This window comes from Pelophylax lessonae (genome assembly GCF_965119305.1).
Source record: "Pelophylax lessonae genome assembly, chromosome: 1".
Taxonomy (NCBI): Eukaryota; Metazoa; Chordata; class Amphibia; order Anura; family Ranidae; genus Pelophylax; species Pelophylax lessonae.
Genome location: NC_138768.1, coordinates 360,377,608 through 360,397,407, shown reverse-complemented (window position 1 = coordinate 360,397,407; position 19,800 = coordinate 360,377,608). Strand labels below are relative to the sequence as shown.

Below are 19,800 nucleotides of genomic sequence, written 5' to 3'. Positions count from 1 at the left end.
TAATGTAAAAAGTTGGGGAAGGCCAATCACCCCCCCCCCCCCTCGAGGGAGCAATTCCGTGTTGTTTATGATTCCATATAAAATTTAGGAGATCCGCTTGGAATTTCCGGATCTGGACCCGGGGGATGGGCACTGGTAATGTCAAAAAGCAATACAAGAGCTTGGGTAGAATCGTCATTTTAACCGAAGCTGTACGCCCTAGCCATAAAGTTTGGTAATGTCTCCATGTAGCCAGGAGGGATCTCAGAGACCCGGAGAGGGGTTTGAAATTTGTGTCAAATAAGGATTCATATTGAAATGTATCCCGAAGTACATGAGTTTCTCTATCGCTCATTGACAGACGTAGTCTTCTTGATTCTCAAGAGCTGGGTTATGTTGTCTCCACAGGAGTAGGACTAGGCAGAAAGACAAAACGTTCTGGCTCCACCTTAGGGGCAGTCCCTGAGGGTATATCCTCCCTCTCTCTGCTACAGGGAATCAGTTTTTTTCTGTCTAGTCAGGAGTAATGCCCCATACACACGTGCAGATTATCTGCAGACTTTTGTCTGCAGACTTACCAAAACCATATAATATGAGGTCAAACCTAAACACTTTCAATTTGTATGCAATCCGGCAGGCCCTTGCACTACATAGAAAAGGTAAGTCTGCAGACAAAAGTCTGCAGATAATCTGCACGTGTGTATGGGGCATAAGGACCTAAGTTCCTTGCTGGGATCTTTTGGTCCTGGCAAGACTTTTTTCTTTAGAAAAAGAAATTTTTTAGGTAGTTTTTCTCCAGTGTTTTTCCTGTGAGATCTTCAAGCAAAAATGCCGGACTGGGCGACACTTGTGGTCACCCCAGCCGGCCTACGAGCGCGCGCAGACCATGGCATTGCGCTTGGTCGGCCGCGACACATTCAAGTAAGTATGCGGGGCCGGGCGACGGGCTGGATGTTGAGATCCAGTGGTCACCCCGGTTTCTGCCTACGAGCGCGTGCAGACCAGAGCTCCGCGCTGGGTCGGCCGCGACGGAGTCCCAGTGGAGGGACTGACGTTGCGAGTTAAAAGTCTCGCTTGGACGCCAGGAACCAGAGAGTCGAGGCGTCCGGAGTGGTCCACAACCCCCCACCCCGGTGGAGAGGGTATTGTGAAGAGAGGGTGCCTGTCGGTTCGGTATGGTGAGTAAACGTTCCTTTTTTTTCTTTCCTCGTTATGAGGCAGTATGAATTATGGGCCCCTCCATATATGGTCAGTATATATCTGATACTAATAAGTCCCCCTTGTAATACAGCATGTGTTTGTGGGAAGTGGACTTGGTTTGAGAGCTAACACTCTACCCAGCAGACTGTAACATTACAGCAGACATAGGAGGTATAATCCTACCTTATTTGTAGTGTATCTCCTGTAGATCCATATATCGCCTCTTAGCAGAGATGCAGGTGGATGTGCTGGGAAAACGATTTCGGCGGTCCGCCGCCATTTTGCCGTAGACCAAGTGCATGTATGTCCTCAGGTCACGCCGGCCGCCATGTTTTTGGAGTCTTATGTCTCTTCTATGGGGGCGGCCATGTTTCGTGAGCCCAGCTACCTCGTGGAGAGCTGGGAACGCCGGAAGGCGTACACAGGGGGCGGAGCCACGTCCTTCTACCCGGGAAAAAGCAACAGCTCCTTCCAGTCTGTAAAAGACAGACGCTGACTGCAGTTGGTTGGAAACTTCACTGCATCGGTTGGTGAGCTTTGGGGGTCCCTCTCTCTCTCTGTGGGATCGAGAAGCAGGTACTCTGAGGGGCGCTATTGCGCTAGGGGGAGACACACAAAAAAAAAAAAAAAAAGAAAAAGTTTTTTTTTGTTTTTGCTGGCAAAGGTGTCCTGAATTAACATGGACCCTGCCACTCATGTATCTCCTCCGGATCCCCTCGAGGGGTCTGCAGGATCCTCCAGCACCCCACTGACAATTGAATCATTGTCAGCTATTATGGAAACTTTTGTGTCCCGGGTGGAAGTGGCTTGTCAGGGACAGGGCGCAAGAAAGCGACCCCCGCCTAACCCCTTATTATCTGAAACCTCGGATTCAGACTCTGAGCCTATTTCTGCAGTTGCAGGTACTTCATCTGGGATTGGTGTCTCGGGTCCTGTCTCTTCAGACAGTGAGGAGGATGTTTCGGCATCAGCCATAGCCCGAGAGGAAGCGTTGGTAAACGCACTCATTGTATCTGTTCAAGAAACCTTAAGATTACAGGGTATTCCGTCGGAAATAGCTGAAACTGAAATCCCTTTTGGGACTAAAAAACGCATCAAAGTGGCGAAGGTTTTTCCATTGCCCAAATGTTTTGGCAATCCAATCGAAGAATGGCGTCTGCCAAAACGCACTTTTACTATTTCTAAACGCATTAACAGGCGTTATCCGTTTGAGGAAACCTTCATTAAGAAATGGACAGAACCACCTGTGGTGGATTCACCAATTGCTAGATTGAATAAAGCCACGGTTATTCCTCTAGAAGACGCTCCGTCTTTTAAAGATCCAGTGGATCGCAAGATAGAAGCTATGTCTCGCACCATGTTTTCCTTGATTGGATCAGCTTTCAGACCTATAATAGCTATTGGTCTGGTTTCGCAGGCTGTAACTGAATGGACCAAGTGGATACGCCGGGACTTAGAAGAGGTCCCTCAGGCGGTATCAGATTTGTTGGAACAAATGATACAGGGGTTACAGTTTGTGTGTGATGCGGCGTTAGACGCCACTCCATTATTGGCGCGAGCATCAGTCTCAGCAGTGGTTCTCAGGCGTACACTATGGCTAAAAGGTTGGTTAGCCGACCAAGGTTCCAAAAAAGCATTGGCTAATATCCCCTTTTTAGGAGAGCGTCTATTTGGAGCCAACTTAGATGAGATCATTAAGGATCTCACGGGTGGAAAGAGCACCTTTTTACCGCAAAATTTTAAAGGTAAAGGAACTCGTCAAAGACGAGGGCCTTCTTTTTCTGCTCACAAGAGGTTTTTTCGTCCCGCGGGTGAAAAAATGAAGTCCTCCAAAGCTCCTGCAGGAGGCGTCAGGGGTCGTTGGTCGGGCAAGCAAAAGCCCGCCCCCTCCAGACCTGAAGATAAACCGTCCAAAGCCTGAAGGTGCGCCCCCACCCATAACTGGGGTGGGGGGACGTCTTCGCCGGTTCCCGGATCCATGGCTTTCCAGAATCCCGGACAAATGGGTTTGCGAAGTCATAAGGTCAGGGTACAAGATCGAGTTTCGATCTCTTCCACCGGCGCGATTCTTCCCTTCCAATATCCGACTATCCCCGGATCGTTTAGAAGATCTGCGGAGAGCAGTCACAGATTTACTACAACAAGGAGTGGTAGTCCACGTTCCTTGGACAGAACGGTTTCAAGGGTTTTATTCAAACCTATTTACAATACCCAGGAAAGAGGGCAAAGTGCGTCCAATTCTGGACTTAAGGGCACTCAATTCTTTTGTCAACATAAGAAGATTCAGAATGGAGTCCATTCGCACAGTAGCAGCCTTCCTGCATCCAGGGGATGTCCTAGCGTCCATAGACATCAAGGACGCATATCTTCACATTCCCATTTTCGCAGGACATAAGCGGTTTCTACGCTTTTCCGTAGAAGAGAACCACTATCAGTTTGTGGCGTTACCTTTCGGTCTCGCCACGGCTCCGCGGGTCTTCACGAAGGTGTTGGCCCCAATGTTGGCACTTCTGCGCCAAAGAGGCATATCGATCCTTGGTTACCTAGACGATCTTCTGCTTCATGCAGAGTCTCCTCAGACCTTGCTACAAAACATAGAAATTACTATGATTTCTTTACAGGAATTCGGGTGGCTGGTGAACCAGCAAAAGTCATTTCTGGTTCCCACCCAGAGGCTCGAATATCTGGGTCTAATTCTAGACACAGTCAGGACAAGAGTTTTTCTTCCGGTAGGGAAACTCCGAAAGATTCAATCAGCAGTCCAGTTGTTACTGTCCAACAGCTGGTCTTCCCTTCGGACTTGCATGAGGGTTCTGGGGTTGATGGTGGCTTCGTTCGAAGCAGTCCCATTTGCCCAGTCCCATACCCGAATTCTTCAGCAAGAGATTCTTCTCAGATGGAATCGGAATCCGGAATCCCTGGACAATCAGATCCGATTGAGCAAACAGACCAGAGAGTCTCTGGTCTGGTGGCTTCGGTCTCCGATGCTCAGCCAGGGAAAGTCATTTCTGCCAATATATTGGACGATAGTGACCACGGATGCCAGTCTATCCAGGTGGGGAGGAATTCTCGGTCAGTTATCTGTCCAGGGACTTTGGTCCCCGGAAGAATCCAGGTTACCGATAAATGTATTGGAACTGAGAGCGATCAGACTTTGTCTGATTCACTGGACCGAGCAGCTCCAGGGCAGCCCGGTTCGGATCCAGTCGGACAATGCCACGGCCGTGGCTTATGTCAATCACCAGGGGGGCACCAAGAGTGTCCGAGCGGCCAAAGAAGTGGCTTGCATTCTTCGCTGGGCGGAACGATTTATTCCAGCAATCTCTGCGGTGTTCATTCCGGGGGTGGAGAATTGGCAGGCAGATTATCTCAGCCGTCAGACTCTGGATCAGGGGGAATGGTCCCTCCATCCAGACGTTTTCCACCAGTTGTGCCTACGGTGGGGCACCCCGGATGTGGATCTGTTGGCATCACGATTCAACAGGAAAGTTCAGAGATTCGTGGCTCGCTCCCGCGATCCTCTAGCAGAAACCGCAGATGCACTGATCGCCCCCTGGGGGCAATACCAGCTAATATATGCCTTCCCTCCTCTCGCGTTACTGCCAAGACTTCTTCGCAGGATAGAGGAGGAAGGAATTCCAGTAATTCTGGTAGCTCCGGACTGGCCTCGTCGAGCTTGGTACGCCGACGTGGTCAGACTGGTGGCGGACGTCCCGTGGAGACTTCCTCTCAGGGAGGACCTACTGTCGCAGGGACCGATCTTCCATCCTGCTTTACGATCGTTGGCTTTAACGGCCTGGCTATTGAGACCCAGGTGCTGAAGGACAAAGGTTTGTCAGCTTCAGTTATTCCTACTCTAGTTGAAGCAAGGAAAGCGACTTCCAGAAAGATTTATCATCGCACATGGAAGTCCTACATTGCATGGTGTGAACCTTTGGGGTTCCGTCCTCGGTCTTATTCGATTAGTCGAATATTAGCTTTTCTGCAACAAGGGGTTGAGCAGAAACTGGCCTTGAGTACTATCAAGGGTCAGGTCTCAGCATTAGCTATCTTCTTTCAGAAGCCTTTGGCTACTCATTCCTTGGTGCGGAATTTCATCCAGGGGGTGCGACATCTGGCTCCGCCAGTGCACGCGCCGTTACCCCCCTGGGATCTTAATTTAGTGTTGTCGGTTCTTCAGAAACCTCCCTTTGAAGATATTAGGGAGATTCCTCTACCTACGTTGTCCCAGAAGGTGGCCTTCTTGGTGGCTATTACTTCTGCACGCAGGGTGTCAGAACTGGCCGCATTATCTTGTCGTTCACCATATCTGGTGGTTCATAGAGATAAGGTGGTTCTTCGTCCGAATCCATCCTTCCTACCAAAAGTGGTTTCAGAATTTCATCTGAATGAAGAAATTGTGTTACCTTCCCTGTGTCCTAAGCCCAGTCATCCTCGGGAGTTTGCTTTACACTCCTTGGATGTGGTCCGGGCGATCAGGGTATACTTGAAAACGACAGACTCGTTTCGCAAGACGGATTCACTTTTTGTGATCCCGGATGGACCCAAAAAGGGGTTGCCTGCATCTGCCGCGACCATTTCCAGATGGATCAGACAGACGGTAGTACAGGCTTATTCTATTAAGGGTCGGGAGCCCCCGTTCCCTGTTAAGGCGCACTCCACTCGGGCGCTTAGTGCGTCATGGGCCTTTCGCCATCAGGCGTCAGTGGTCCAGGTGTGCAAGGCGGCTACCTGGTCGTCGGTGCATACCTTTACAAAACATTATAAAGTTGATGTAATGGCATCGTCTGATGCCTCGTTTGGCCGCAAGGTTTTGCAGGCCGCAATTTGAGGAGACCAGTGGTCTACCTCGAGAGTTTTTTTCCGTTGGAAATTTTTCTTTTAGTCTCATTCTTTGTTTATAATGAGCCTTTAAAACTTCTAGTTTGGCACCAGTTGGGCCTTCTAGATTGGATTTGATTTTGTCAATCCCACCCCTCATTTGTGGCACTGCTTCTGGATGTCCCAGCTCTTGAGAATCAAGAAGACTACGTCTGTCAATGAGCGATAGAGAAAAATGGATTTTTGTAAGATCTTACCGTAAAATCCTTTTCTCTTAAGCTCATTGGCAGACGTAGTACCCGCCCCTCTATCATTGAGTTGGGTTGGGTTAAATTCTCTGTTACTGCTTTAGAACAGAACTGATTCCCTGTAGCAGAGAGAGGGAGGATATACCCTCAGGGACTGCCCCTAAGGTGGAGCCAGAACGTTTTGTCTTTCTGCCTAGTCCTACTCCTGCGGAGACAACATAACCCAGCTCTTGAGAATCAAGAAGACTACGTCTGTCAATGAGCTTAAGAGAAAAGGATTTTACGGTAAGATCTTACAAAAATCCATTTTTTCCACATATAGGGGAAGGTTTTCAATAGGGTAATTTACCTGAGAGAGGCATTGTGTGGCAGGGCTTCCGATTTGGAAGGGTTGACCCTGTAGCCTCACAGGGATCCAAATTCCTCTAAAGGTTTATGGAGATTAGGGAGGGCTACTCGCGGGTGTGTCAGAGTGAGTAGAACGTCACCCGCAAATATCTAAATTTTGAACTCCCGTCCTCTGACCGAAATCCCGCAAATGGAGTCACGTCGAATCTGGGCCGCCAGGGGCTCAATACACAGGGTAAAAAGTAGTGGAGAAAGCGGGCAGCCTTGCCTCATCCTGTTTTAGATAGTGAAAGGAGGGCAGGCCGCAAAAGGGGTTTCTATAGAGGCAGAGGGGGCTGCATATAAGTGTTTAATTACCCTGAGGGACAGTCCCTGGAAACCCAGATACTCGAGGGTTGTAAACCTGAACGGCCAGCTCAGCCTATCAAAGACCTTTTTGGCATCTAAACGAAGTAAAATCGCTTCCTCATTTGCCTGTTAACAATGTCTATTACATTAAATAACTCTAATAGTGTTATCGCCTGCCTGTCTCCATGGTACAAAACCTACCTGATCTGTGTGAATGAAAGAAAGGAGGTACCAAAGTCAGATGGGAGGTCTGCATATCTCTCGTATTTCGCTTTTGTGCATTAATTTATTTAAACAGGTGAGTCCTGTAAGGGGGGGGGGGGGTGGAAGAAAATGTCTTGTAATACTCATATGGAAGGCCATCAGGCCCAGGGGCTTTACGATTTGGTAGAAGTTTCAGGGCTTCCAACAACTCCTCTTCAGTAAGGTGCTGTAGGGCTGTTGTTGGTAACGTGGCCACTACACTATTCGTTGGATAGGCTCGAACACGGTCACAAAAGCTTTCTTTAGTAGGGTAAATATGGTATGGTCGGGTTGTTGTACAAATCAGAGAAGTAGTTCCAAAAAACAATTGTGTGATACAGTCAGGGTGGGAGGGTAAAATCCCATTAGTGTCCCATAGGGATTGTGGGGCTGTCGCATATGTTTGCTCATATAATTTGCGTGCGAGCAAAGTGTGAGCCTTATTACCCTTATCGTAATATGTTTGGCGCAATCTTTGAAGGGCTTTTTCAACCCTACCAATGTCAATGTTTTTCAAAATAGCGTGGAGCTGGACAATTTCCCTTAAGAGGCGAAGGGAAGTTTTAGAGGACAATCCAAATCCCGGAGCCTCTCCTCTTGTCTGCTGTTTCAGTAGTTGGTGTTTTTTTTTTTTTTACACAAGCTGTGAAAATAGCTATACACTGGCCACGCATCGCAGATTTTATGAGATTCCCACAGGTCCCTGTTGAGACCTCCGGGGTGCAGTTCTTGGCAAAGTACAGTTTTAAGGCTTTCTGCAACTCTGCCTGGTGGTCTCATTTTTTAAAAGAAAGTTGTTAAGTTGCCAATGACAACGTTTGATTCTAGAATCCTCCAGAGTTAGTTTCAGCAGGATCGGGGGAACATCCACCGTAACTGCGCGCGCATTGACGAAAAAATAGTCCAGGCGCGCATGTGTGTGGTATGGGTGGGACTAGTAAGAGTACGGACGTTCTGTCGGGCGTGCGACCCGCCATGTATCAAATAGAGTGAATTTGTGGGTGGTCTGTCGGAACTGTAGGGATTGTCAAGATAAACTTGGGGGAGGGGGGGAGGGTAGTCTTTTTAGAAAGGAATATTTGGTCCATTATTTGGGAGAATGGCAAATTGGAAGTCTACCACCAGGATGTTGTGTGGCGATCTAAATAAGCGGTTGTATACTCGAGTAAAGAAGGTTGTCGCATTTGCATTCAGAGCATAAATGTTGCAAAAGGTTATGTCTAATTGCTGCCACTGGCCTCTGAGGATGAGATACCATCCTCGAGTATCAGCATAGGAGGACGTAAGAGTAAATAGAGAGCCTTTCTTTAATAAAATTGCCACTGCTGCCTTTTTTGTGGGGTTAGAGGCTAAATAACTTTGAGGGAAATATCTGGATGCAAACGCTAGAGTGCCTCTTATCAAAATGTCTCTTATCAAAATGTCTCTCTTATCAAAATGTCTCTCTTATCAAAATGTCTCTCTTGTACAAATACTACTTCTGCCCCCAGGTCTCTAAAGCTCCTTAGTGCCAGATGTCTTTTAAAGTTAGAATTTAGGCCGTTGACATTAAGTAAGTATATTTGTACCATGTGTTTATTGGGGGTGGATGAGTGTTGAAGTGGAGGAAAATGGTAGGGAACACAGTACTTGCCTGGAAGTCCAAGGGGTCAGTTCCTGAAGGTGCGAAGGAACGCCACCATTAAAAGGTTGTTGCAGTGAATCCAGGAGCGAAGAGCCAGAGAAAATTGAGTGAGGAGAAAAAGCGATGCAAGCATAAACCAAAAATTAAAACTGTGATGAACAGCAAGAAATTGAACGTTCCATATTACTCCTTTGCCCACTATAGGGGGGAGGAAAGTAAAGCGTAAATATGAAGGAACTTATAATCACAATCTACGCTGAGGGGGGTAGTGTCAGAAACTAAGTGTCTACCTCATATCTTTATCTAGGACCTGCATGAGTATTACATGAAGCTGGGGGGAAGCCTAAAGAAGGCAACAGCAGTAATGATCACATTATAACAAGCAAACTGTGAACCATAACTGGGAGTACACCAGAACGAACCGGGGGACCAGAGCAGATAGTGATTGGGTCATTCTGTTCGGGCTGCTGCTACCTCTCCGTTGGGCAGTGAGCCTATTGAGAAAGAACCATTCAGATCTGTCTAAAGTCCAACCTTTGTGAAAAAGAAGTGAGTTCCCAGCTGACTATGTATTGGCAGCAACATGTAGGTGGTGGGATCAGCTCAAAAGAGGATCAGTCATTCAGGCTGGTCTTTGTATGGGGTTTCTTCGGGGAGGGTCAGAGGGGCACACCCGCTTTTTTCGGGGAGACCTTTTGCCAGACTGTTGGTGGAAGGGGAGGTGGAATAATGTCCCAGGTTGGGAACTCCTGAGTGGGACTCTCCAAAATCTTGCAAATCTCAGGGACTCGAAGGACCGCCGTCTTCCCATTGCGAGTAGCCAAAAGAATAAAAGGGAAGCCCCACCGGTAGGTGATGTAATTTTCTTGTAAAGTATGAAGAAGTGGTTGAAGTAAACTGCGTTTCTGGAGAGTGATCCAAGTCAGGAAATAATTGAACTGGATTACCTTCATGCAGGATTGGTTTCGTCACTCAAGCTTTGCGCATAATGTCCTCCTTCAGGGTATACGAATGTACTCTACAGATGACATCTCTTGGTTGTGACGGAGGGCCTTTAGGTTTCAATGCCCTGTGGACTCCGGCCAGCTCAATATGGGTGGAGAGTGGTACACCCAACAGGTTATTGAATTTGGTTTAAAGCACAGACCTTAGATCCCTCGCCTCTGGAAGACCACACATTATGCGATTGTTACGGCGATTGCGACTATCCAAATCGAAGTGATATTGCATGTCGGGAAGGAGAAAGCGATGGTCCACCTTTTGGGACTGGAATTTATGGATTGTGAGTTTTGTAGATTGCGAGTCGTATTCTGTGTCTTCCACCTGAGTGGCTAGGTTATTGAAGTCTGCCTGTAAGGTTTTGATCTCACTCCGACATGTCTCCTTGACTTTGGTTATCAGTAGTTTAAAGTCCTGTTTTTGTAGGCAAAGAATGGAGTTGTTTGCGCCAGAAAACCAACTCATCCACAGTGAGGATGGAGGGAATTTTAAGAAAGGCACGGGGAGGGCCTGTTACCTGTGAGGATGAATCCCAGGGTTCATACCATTCCCTCTGATCCTTCAGCCATGCGGGTGTCAGAAGGCGCGGAGAGGGTGCCCTGAGGTTGCTCTTTGTGGTCGTGGAGAGCTGGGGGGTGAGGCTGGCGTCTGAGTAGTGGAGAAAGAAGGCCGCAACCGCGGCAGGGATTGAGATCAGCCTGCATGGCAGTGGGGGAGAGTCCCCAATGTTGAAAGGCTGGTGGAGTACCCAAGAGAGAGGGGGAGTCTATGTCTTAGTGAGTGAAGGGGAGACCGGTAAGTCGCCTGAGAGGAGATCAGTGGCGTTACGTTTGGCAAGATGCCGGGGCCCGCTACACGTGGTGTGATAAATGTGCTGAGAGTGGCAGTTGTGCAGCCAGGGCTTGTTGCGGGTGGAGGCACCGCTGGGGAAGCTGTCACTGAGAGCTGGTGCGGTCTTCTGCCTGGTTCCTGAGGCCTCTAGAGGAGCAGGAGAAAAGCATTGCAGTGCCATATTGTTAGCCTCCTGCAGCGGGGGCCCGGCGAGCTGCTCAAAGTAGCTGTGGATCGGCGGATCGGGAGGAATGAGTTGTTTCGGAGCTCCCCCTTGTTTTTGTGATCTGGTGTTGCGGGATTTGTCCATTTAGGATTTAGGATGTCCCCCCGTTGGAGAGATGTTTTAGCAGGTCCATGGAGAGCAGGGAGATCATTGTATTGTCATTGGCACTTCCTCGAACTCCAGCAAGCTTGGAAAAATTGGGCAGATCTGATCAGCTATGCCCTAGCTTCCCCTGCAGAAACCGATTACTACCACAGTGATCTTCTGCTTGCTGATAACATTGAACAGCAGATCTCTATTATAAGTGATATGTTTCAGTAGAGGTGCATTGGGGGGGATACAAGATGCTCTGGATGGCATTTACTTTTACTGTGATACAAGATGCTCTGGATGGCATTTACTTTTACTGTATGAATGAAAAATGCTCACATATGTAAGTTAATGTTAATTTTAACAATCTCACACCTGTGAGAATATCACCATCATGCTATATTCAGTTTGCACAATCCCAGCTTTATGTTACATTAACCATTTACACAAAATGTTGTTTGTTTTCTTTTGTCCATTGCAATGTGGTGTCAAAATGGGAGAAAATGTCTCCAAAACTAAAATGTTTGCTTTTGCGCAGCCCTTTGTGCATGTCAGGGGGTGCACTTGTAGCCCCCTTATTTACTAAGTTGACCACCACTTTTTTTACAGCATTAGTGCCACTTACTCAGTGTAATTTAACTGATGATCTAGGCTAGGCTACGTGACAGATCTTCTTGTATGGTCAAGATATGGCTTTGTAGTTACTCATCCCTAGTAGTAACATACCTGATTCACGTGTTTTTCCAGAATTAAAGTGGTATTAAACCCAAAACAAAAAAGGGTAATATATTGCAGCTTACCAGTCCATTAGATGTGCTGGCTGCATTCATTTTCTTTCTTTTTTTTTTTTATCCCCATGCAGTGATAGGCTGCACTGATGAAGCTGCGACCATGGGCAGTGATATCCTGCATTAATGGGCACTGATGGGCTGCATTGACGGGCTCTGATGATGACTGATAAAGTTGTTGTTAATATTTATTTTTGTAACCTAATTCTGCATGAAACATTTAACCGCGTCATTCCATGAGATGATTTACAAGGGTGTGTTTAGGGGTGAAGTTGGGTGGTGCAACTGGTGGCGAGTAAATCTTAAGGCCTGGCTAGTAGCTCAGGATTTGAAATTTTGAGCCCTGTATTAAGTGTTTGCTTTTAGATTTAATGCCGCTTTAAATTACAAACCCTTTTTCTTCACATCTGTCCATCCTATAATGTTCAGATATTTTCAGATATAATCATGTGATGTTCTGATTTAAAAAAGGGAAATGGTCCACTTTATCTTCTGCATTTCTGAATCTGTGGATCATGATTGCGTGTGATAAAGTAAACCTTCTACAGCTAATACGTCTAGCTTCTAATGTAGAAGGTAAAGTTGAACACTGCACAAGTGCGTGTAGATATTCATAAAACATTGTTTTTCATAGGTCCTGCAGCCATGTGATCTTTTTTTCCAAAGTAGCCAATTTACTGGGGAGCCACAGAAGATTGAACTGTCAATAAAATCACTCATGTTAAAGGTAAGATTTTGTAAAACAATAAACAATTGTAAATGACAGTGTCCAATGAACATGGCCTTATCACATATGGTAGTTAGTCATGGTACAGCAGTTTGTTCACTTAGATGAAGGACGGTGTACGATATGTCAATAGAAAGTTCTATTAGCAATTTTCTTGGTCCTCAAGGACAGTGATGGCGAACTGGCACCCCAAATGTTTTAGAACTACATTTCCCATGATGCTCATGCATTTTGCAGTGTCCTTGAGCATCATGGGAAACGCAGTTCCAAAGCATCTGGTGTGCCAAGGTTTGCCATCCCTTCTCTAGGATATTGCTTTATGTCTAGCAATAAAAGCCTCTGACTGTGACCACGTTTTCTGGAACATAATAAACCTTTTAGTGAACACTGTTCTAAAATTATAGGTGCCAGTAAAAATTAGTAACTTTTGTTTTTTCTGATTTATTTTATGGAATATATTTTTTTACATGCTGCATTTTATTTTCATGAGAAACGTTCTGTCTAATTAAATGTTTAAAAGTTTATCATAAATCTTTATAAATAATGTTTTCCTACATGCTTTAAACATGTCATGTTATATTTATTTTTGTATTTTTATTTTGTACTATGCATGCTTATGTGCAACCTAAATTTTACAGGTCTCTCCAGTCATTATAAACACAGTGATCACAATCACTTCAGCTCTTTCATCTCCCAGTAAAGAATCAATAAGCGAAGTGACTAGTCCAGTTCCAGTAGACCTATGGAGGAAGAAGAATGTGAAAGATTTTAAAATGTGGTTTCTGGAAGAAGAGAACGAGGACAAAAACAAATCTGGAGAAGCAAACCAGTTAGTCCTGACAGGAGAGACCTTAAATCTGAGCATTGAATCAATCATTATCACTTTGGAAGCTGGTGTTGGCCACAGGACCTTGCCCATGCTTTTAGCCAAGTCTTCATTTAAAGGGAATGTGAAGAACTGGAGCACACTTATAAACCTTTACTGTCAACTTGAGCTAGAGGTACAGTAGTAAGATTTTCATATATAACTACTTAGGTTTATGTGTTAGTTTACACAAACATTTTTTTATTTTTTTTATTTCTATTTTTGGAGAATGAAGATGATGCAGGGTAAAGGGTCACCTTTCTCCTACTTTGCTGTTAGGGTTATCATTGTGACCAACTGAAGTATGGCTGAACATCTAGCAACACTAGCAACCTTTAAGTTATAATAATTGGCATGTGATATCAACCACCATTTCTTATCCACCAAAAAGCTGATCAGGAAGTTATAGTAATTAGAGTAGTCTTATAAAGGCCTTGGAATGGGTCCAGAACAACAGGGAGATATCACTGGAGTTCCAACACCTATAAAGAGCTGGTGGGGTAAACGGACTTAGTACTAAAGTTGGAACACAGAAAAACAGCAATGGTGTGAAGAGAATTGGAGGAATTTAGGACACATGGGGGTTGATTTACTAAAACCAGAGAACACAAAATCTGGTGCAGTTGTGCATAGAAGCCAATCAGCTTTAATTTTTTTTTGCCACAGCTTACCACTTTAAGACCGAAAGGATTTGCCCCCTTCCTGACCAGGCCCTTTTTTGCGATTCGGCACTGCGTTATTTTAACAGACAATTGCGTGGCCATGCGACACTGTACCCAAAGAAAATTGATGGGTTTTTTTCCCCACAAACAGAGCTTTCTTTTGGTGGTATTTGATCACCTGTGCGATTTTTATTTTTTGTGCTATAAACAAAAAAAGAGCGACAATTTTGAAAAAAAAAAAAAAAAAACATTTTTCACATTCTGCTATATGACATTCTAAAAAAAATGTAAAAATCAAAATGTTTTAACATTTTATGCCAATTTTGGTTTTTGCTACATATTTTTGGCAAAAAAAATTGCAATAAGCGTATTTTGATTGGTTTGCGCAAAAGTTATCGTGTCTACTACCTACGGGAAAGCCTTATGTCATTTTTATTGTTTTCTTTTTTTTACTAGTAATGGCGGCAATCTGCGATTTTTTTTTTTTTTTTTTTTTTTTTTTTTTTTTTTTTTTTGCGGGACTGCAACATTGGTGGCGGACAGATCATACCCCTAACTGACATTTGTGACACTTTTGGGGGGTACCCTTGCCAGTAATTTAGTGCTAAAAATATGCACTGTTACTGTAATAATGACATTGGCAGGGAAAGGGTTAACATTGTGGGTACTCAAGGGGTTAAATGTGAGCCTAGGGGGAGTGATTCTAACTGTTGGGGGGGCGTGGCTTTTGAAATGACCATAGAGACGTGATCCTATATAGAAGGATCACATGGGCTCTATGATCATTTCAGGGAGAAGAACGGTCAGTTGTGTTTACAACAGCTGCCCGTCCTTCTCTCTCAGCGGGGAACGATCGCGGGTGTCAGGCGGCAATCGGAGCCGCCTGACCGCTGTATCGGCTTCTCCGCTGACAAGGCGGGGGCGGGACCTCGCTGCTGGCATCACGCGCTCGCCTCCTAGCCTCCCGAGAGCGAGCGCCGTACATGTAAACTGATTTGCCTGGGAGCAGCTGCCTGCCGCAGTACATCTGTGGCGGGAGGACGTAAACTGGTTAATTAAACACATTGAAGTTAGAAGCTGATTGGCTACCATGCACAGCTGCAACAAAACTAGAATGTGCTGTTGAAAGCAGTATATCTACTTTTCAAGCATGCAGAGCACAAATGAAGAGAAAGGGGAGATAGTTTCATGTTTCCTAATACAATGAACGATTCTAAAGGCATTTTTGAAAAAATAATAAACATGTCATACTTACCTGCTCTGTGCAATGGAGCAGCCCTCTGTGTTCAGATCCTCCTCTTCTTGAGTCTCCCACCGGTGCTTCTGGCTCATCCCGCTGCTGATTGCCCCCTCAGCAAACCACTTGCTATGGGAGCACTCGTGCATGCTCACTCCCAAGTTGGCTCACACGAGTGGATACACAGTCACTGGCTGTGACTGGAAAGAGCCATTGGCTTCTGCTATGGTCAGAGAGGAGAGGGCAGAGAGAGCAGCTGCTTTCGTACACATCACTGGATCAGGTAGATATTGGGGGGGAGCTGCAGGTAGAATGCAATACATCTTCTCAACATCCACTACCTTCCTCTAACTTTTTCTTACTGAATTTAGCAACAAATATTATATCCTTGCTGTTAAAAGATGACATGCTATGTCATATAATGTTTTTCCTTTTTTTAAGATCTATTTGAGTGTTATAGAAAAATACTACAATGCAGAGTTGAAAAAAAAAAAAAAAAAACACAAACCCCCCCCCCCAATCTAAAAAAAAAATATATCTAGCTAATGCAGAGAAAAGACCCTGAGCTGTTTCTTGATGCGTTTACATATCAACATAATAACACAGACGACGCACCAAATACCATGGGTCATATCAAACAGTAGGTCATCATAATGCAAAGCATGGAGATACATTTAGTAACTGTCTGGAGCAACAGAGGCAAGAGTAAGTGGGTTAGAAAGCCAGCAGTCCCAAAAAGTATCAAACAAGCAGGGCTTCTTCCGAAGCTCATAGTTCATAAAGTGGGAGGCTATTGTTAATTAACTGTAGCCACATGGGTATAGTGGGGGCTATGTCATTTTTAGTTTGCATAGGGTTCCACTTTATATGCATTGCAGTGTGGTGCATGGGTGAAAAGATAAAGACATCTGTCTGTCTAGGGCACGCCTAAGCCTTTAGAAACAATACAATATTGAAGCTGCGCTCATCCAATACATACAGTGCCTTGCGAAAGTATTCGGCCCCCTTGAACTTTTCGACTTTTTGCCACATTTCAGGCTTCAAACAAAGATATAAAACTGTAATTTTTTGTGCAGAATCAACCACAAGTGGGACACAATCGTGAAGTGGAACGAAATTTATTGGATATTTCAAACTTTGTTAACAGATAAAAAACTGAATAATTGGGCGTGCAAAATTATTCAGCCCCTTTACTTTCAGTGCAGCAAACTCTCTCCAGAAGTTCATTGAGGATCTCTGAAGTATCCAATGTTGACCTAAATGACTAATGATGATAAATAGAATCCACCTGTGTGTAATCAAGTCTCCGTATGAATGCACCTGCACTGTGATAGTCTCAGAGGTACGTTTAAAGTGCAGAGAGCATCATGAAGAACAAGGAACACACCAGGCAGGTCCGAGATACTGTTGTGGAGAAGTTTAAAGCCGGATTTGGATACAGAAAGATTTCCCAAGCTTTAAACATCCCAAGGAGCACTGTGCAAGCGATAATATTGAAATGGAAGGAGTATCAGACCACTGCAAATCTACGAAGACCTGGCCGTCCCTCTAAACTTTCAGCTCATACAAGGAGAAGACTGATCAGATATGCAGCCAAGAGGCCCATGATCACTCTGGATGAACTGCAGAGATCTACAGCTGAGGTGGGAGACTCTGTCCATAGGACAACAATCAGTCGTATACTGCACCAATCTGGCCTTTATGGAAGACTGGCAAGAAGAAAGCCATTTCTTAAAGATATCCATAAAAAGTGTTGTTTAAAGTTTGCCACAAGCCACCTGGGAGACAAACCAAACATGTGGAAGAAGGTGCTCTGGTCAGATGAAACCAAAATCGAACTTTTTGGCAACCATGCAAAACGTTATGTTTGGCGTAAAAGCAACACAGCTCATCACCCTGAACACACCATCCACACTGTCAAACATGGTGGTGGCAGCATCATGGTTTGGGCCTGCTTTTCTTCAGCAGGCACAGGGAAGATGGTTAAAATTGATGGGAAGATGGATGGAGCCAAATACAGGACCATTCTGGAAGAAAACCTGATGGAGTCTGCAAAAGACCCGAGACTGGGACGGAGATTTGTCTTCCAACAAGACAATGATCCAAAACATAAAGCAAAATCTACAATGGAATGGTTCACAAATAAACATATCCAGGTGTTAGAATGGCCAAGTCAAAGTCCAGACCTGAATCCAATCGAGAATCTGTGGAAAGAACTGAAAACTGCTGTTCACAAAAGCTCTCCATCCAACCTCACTGAGCTCGAGCTGTTTTGCAAGGAGGAATGGGCATAAATTTCAGTCTCTCGATGTGCAAAACTTATAGAGACATACCCCAAGCGACTTACAGCTGTAATCGCAGCAAAAGGTGGCGCTACAAAGTATTAAGGGGGCTGAATAATTTTGCACGCCCCATTCTTCAGTTTTTTATTTGTTAAAAAAGTTTGAAATATCCAATAAATTTCGTTCCACTTCATGATTGTGTCCCACTTGTTGTTGATTCTGCACAAAAAAATTAGTTTTATATCTGTATAACAGTAGGTCAATAAATGATATATATAATACACAGGCATAGTAGGATTATGGTGATATACACATAGTAATTAAAAGTGACTTCAACTCGGTAAACAGGGTCTCCGTATAAGGTGCTTAAGTGGTGCTTTTGCAAATATTATAGCGTGACTGCAGTGCCAATCCTACAATAATAATTAGGTGACACTAATGGGTGAAGTAAAACTAGAGTGATATAACCAATTTATCATAAAACAAAAGATGATGGCACAGGTGCTGTAGATAAAATTAGAGTAAGGTGCTTGGTAGTGCTACTACAAAACTGTAGTATGATACCAGTGATGGTCATCCAGAACTGACTGGGTGACAACAAAGGTGGATTCAAGATAAAAGTGGCAGTGATATATAAATACAATAATAAATAGGAAGAGATTATATATATATATATATATATATATATATATATATATATATATATATATATATATATATATAAAGGTGTGTGTGTGTGTATATATGTGTGTAATATATAGAGTTCATTAAAAAATGGTGATCCAGGTGCGATCTTGTGAAAAGTGCCCACTTGGGTGATGACAACACCTATGGTGGTTGATTCCGAAGTAAAATTTCTGGGTGTACTACACCCTTACCTTACTGCTGTAAGGTTACAGCATAAAAAGAGGAACTCCTATTGATCCCACAATCATCCAGGGGGGCTGGAGGGTGCCTGGGTATCCTTCCTGCTGCAAGTATGGGGCTGGTAATAGGGGCTCCTGACTCTCCTAGAGCAATCCAAGGGGGGTGGGGGGGCGTCATGGTTTCCTAAAAAGCTCCCAGTAAGGATGCAGAAAGCAGAGGCTCTTCTGGTGTAGTATTTATGTATGAGGTTTATTTTAAAAATATAGCAACTTACAGTTAAAAATGAAACAGCCAGCGACTGGACACTCTGGGTCTCGAGCTGTTCGTGTTCCTGCACTTTCGTGTATAGCCTGAACGTCTCTAGGCTATACCCAGAGGTGCAGGAACACGGACAGCTCAAGACCCAGAGTGTCCAGTCACTGGCTGTTTCATTTTTAACTGTAAGTTGCTATATTTTTTAAATAAACCTCATACATAAATACTACACCAGAAGAGCCTCTGCTTTCTGCATCCTTACTGGGAGCTTTTTAGGAAACCATGATGCCCCCCCCACCCCTCTTGGATTGCTCTAGGAGAGTCGAGAGCCCCTATTACCAACCCCATACTTGCAGAAGGAAGGATACCCAGGCACCCTCCAGCCCCCCTGGATGATTGTGGGATCGATTAGGAGTTCGTTCCTCTTTTTATGCTGTAACCTTACAGCAGTAAGGTAAGGGTGTAGTACACCTAGAAATTTTACTTCGGAATTTGAATTCCACCATTCACCATAAGTGTTGTCATCACCCAAGTGGGCACTTTTAACAAGATCGCACTTGGATCACCATTTTCTATGAACTCTATTTGTTGCTTTATTAGCACCAGGGTTATTTTTTATAGTTATGAACTCCTTCACCAGTCCTATTATGCTTTAATCCCTATATATATATATATATATATATATATATATATATATATCTTCCTATTTATTATTGTATTTATATATCACTGCCACTTTTATCTTGAATCCCCCTTTGTTGTCACCCAGTCAGTTCTGGATGACCATCACTGGTATCATACTACAGTTTTTGTAGTAGCACTACCAAGCACCTTAATCTAATTTTATCTACAGCACCTGTACCATCATATTTTTTGTTTTATGATAAATTGGTTATATCACTCTAGTTTTACTTCACCCATTAGTGTCACCTAATTATTATTGTAGGATTGGCACTGCAGTCACGTTATAATATTTGCAAAAGCACCACTTAAGCACCTTATACGGAGACCCTGTTTACAGCACTGAAGTCACTTTTAATTACTTTGTGTATATCACCATAATCCTACTATGCCTGTGTATTATATATACCATTTATTGACCTACTGTTATATGTATTGGATGAGCGCAGCTTCACTATTGTATTGTTTCTAGAGCTATT

General features: G+C 44.4%; 1 protein-coding gene across 1 annotated transcript in view; it reads left to right on the top strand.

Annotated features, from left to right (window-relative positions):
• VPS13A (vacuolar protein sorting 13 homolog A) overlaps nucleotides 1–19,800 on the top strand; it is a 427,491-nt gene that overhangs the window by 223,119 nt on the left and 184,572 nt on the right. Inside the window, exons 40-41 of the mRNA XM_082266808.1 lie at nucleotides 12,380–12,472; nucleotides 13,111–13,473. Of these exons, the coding sequence (XP_082122934.1) occupies nucleotides 12,380–12,472; nucleotides 13,111–13,473 (456 nt within the window). The remainder of the gene's footprint in view (nucleotides 1–12,379; nucleotides 12,473–13,110; nucleotides 13,474–19,800) is intronic.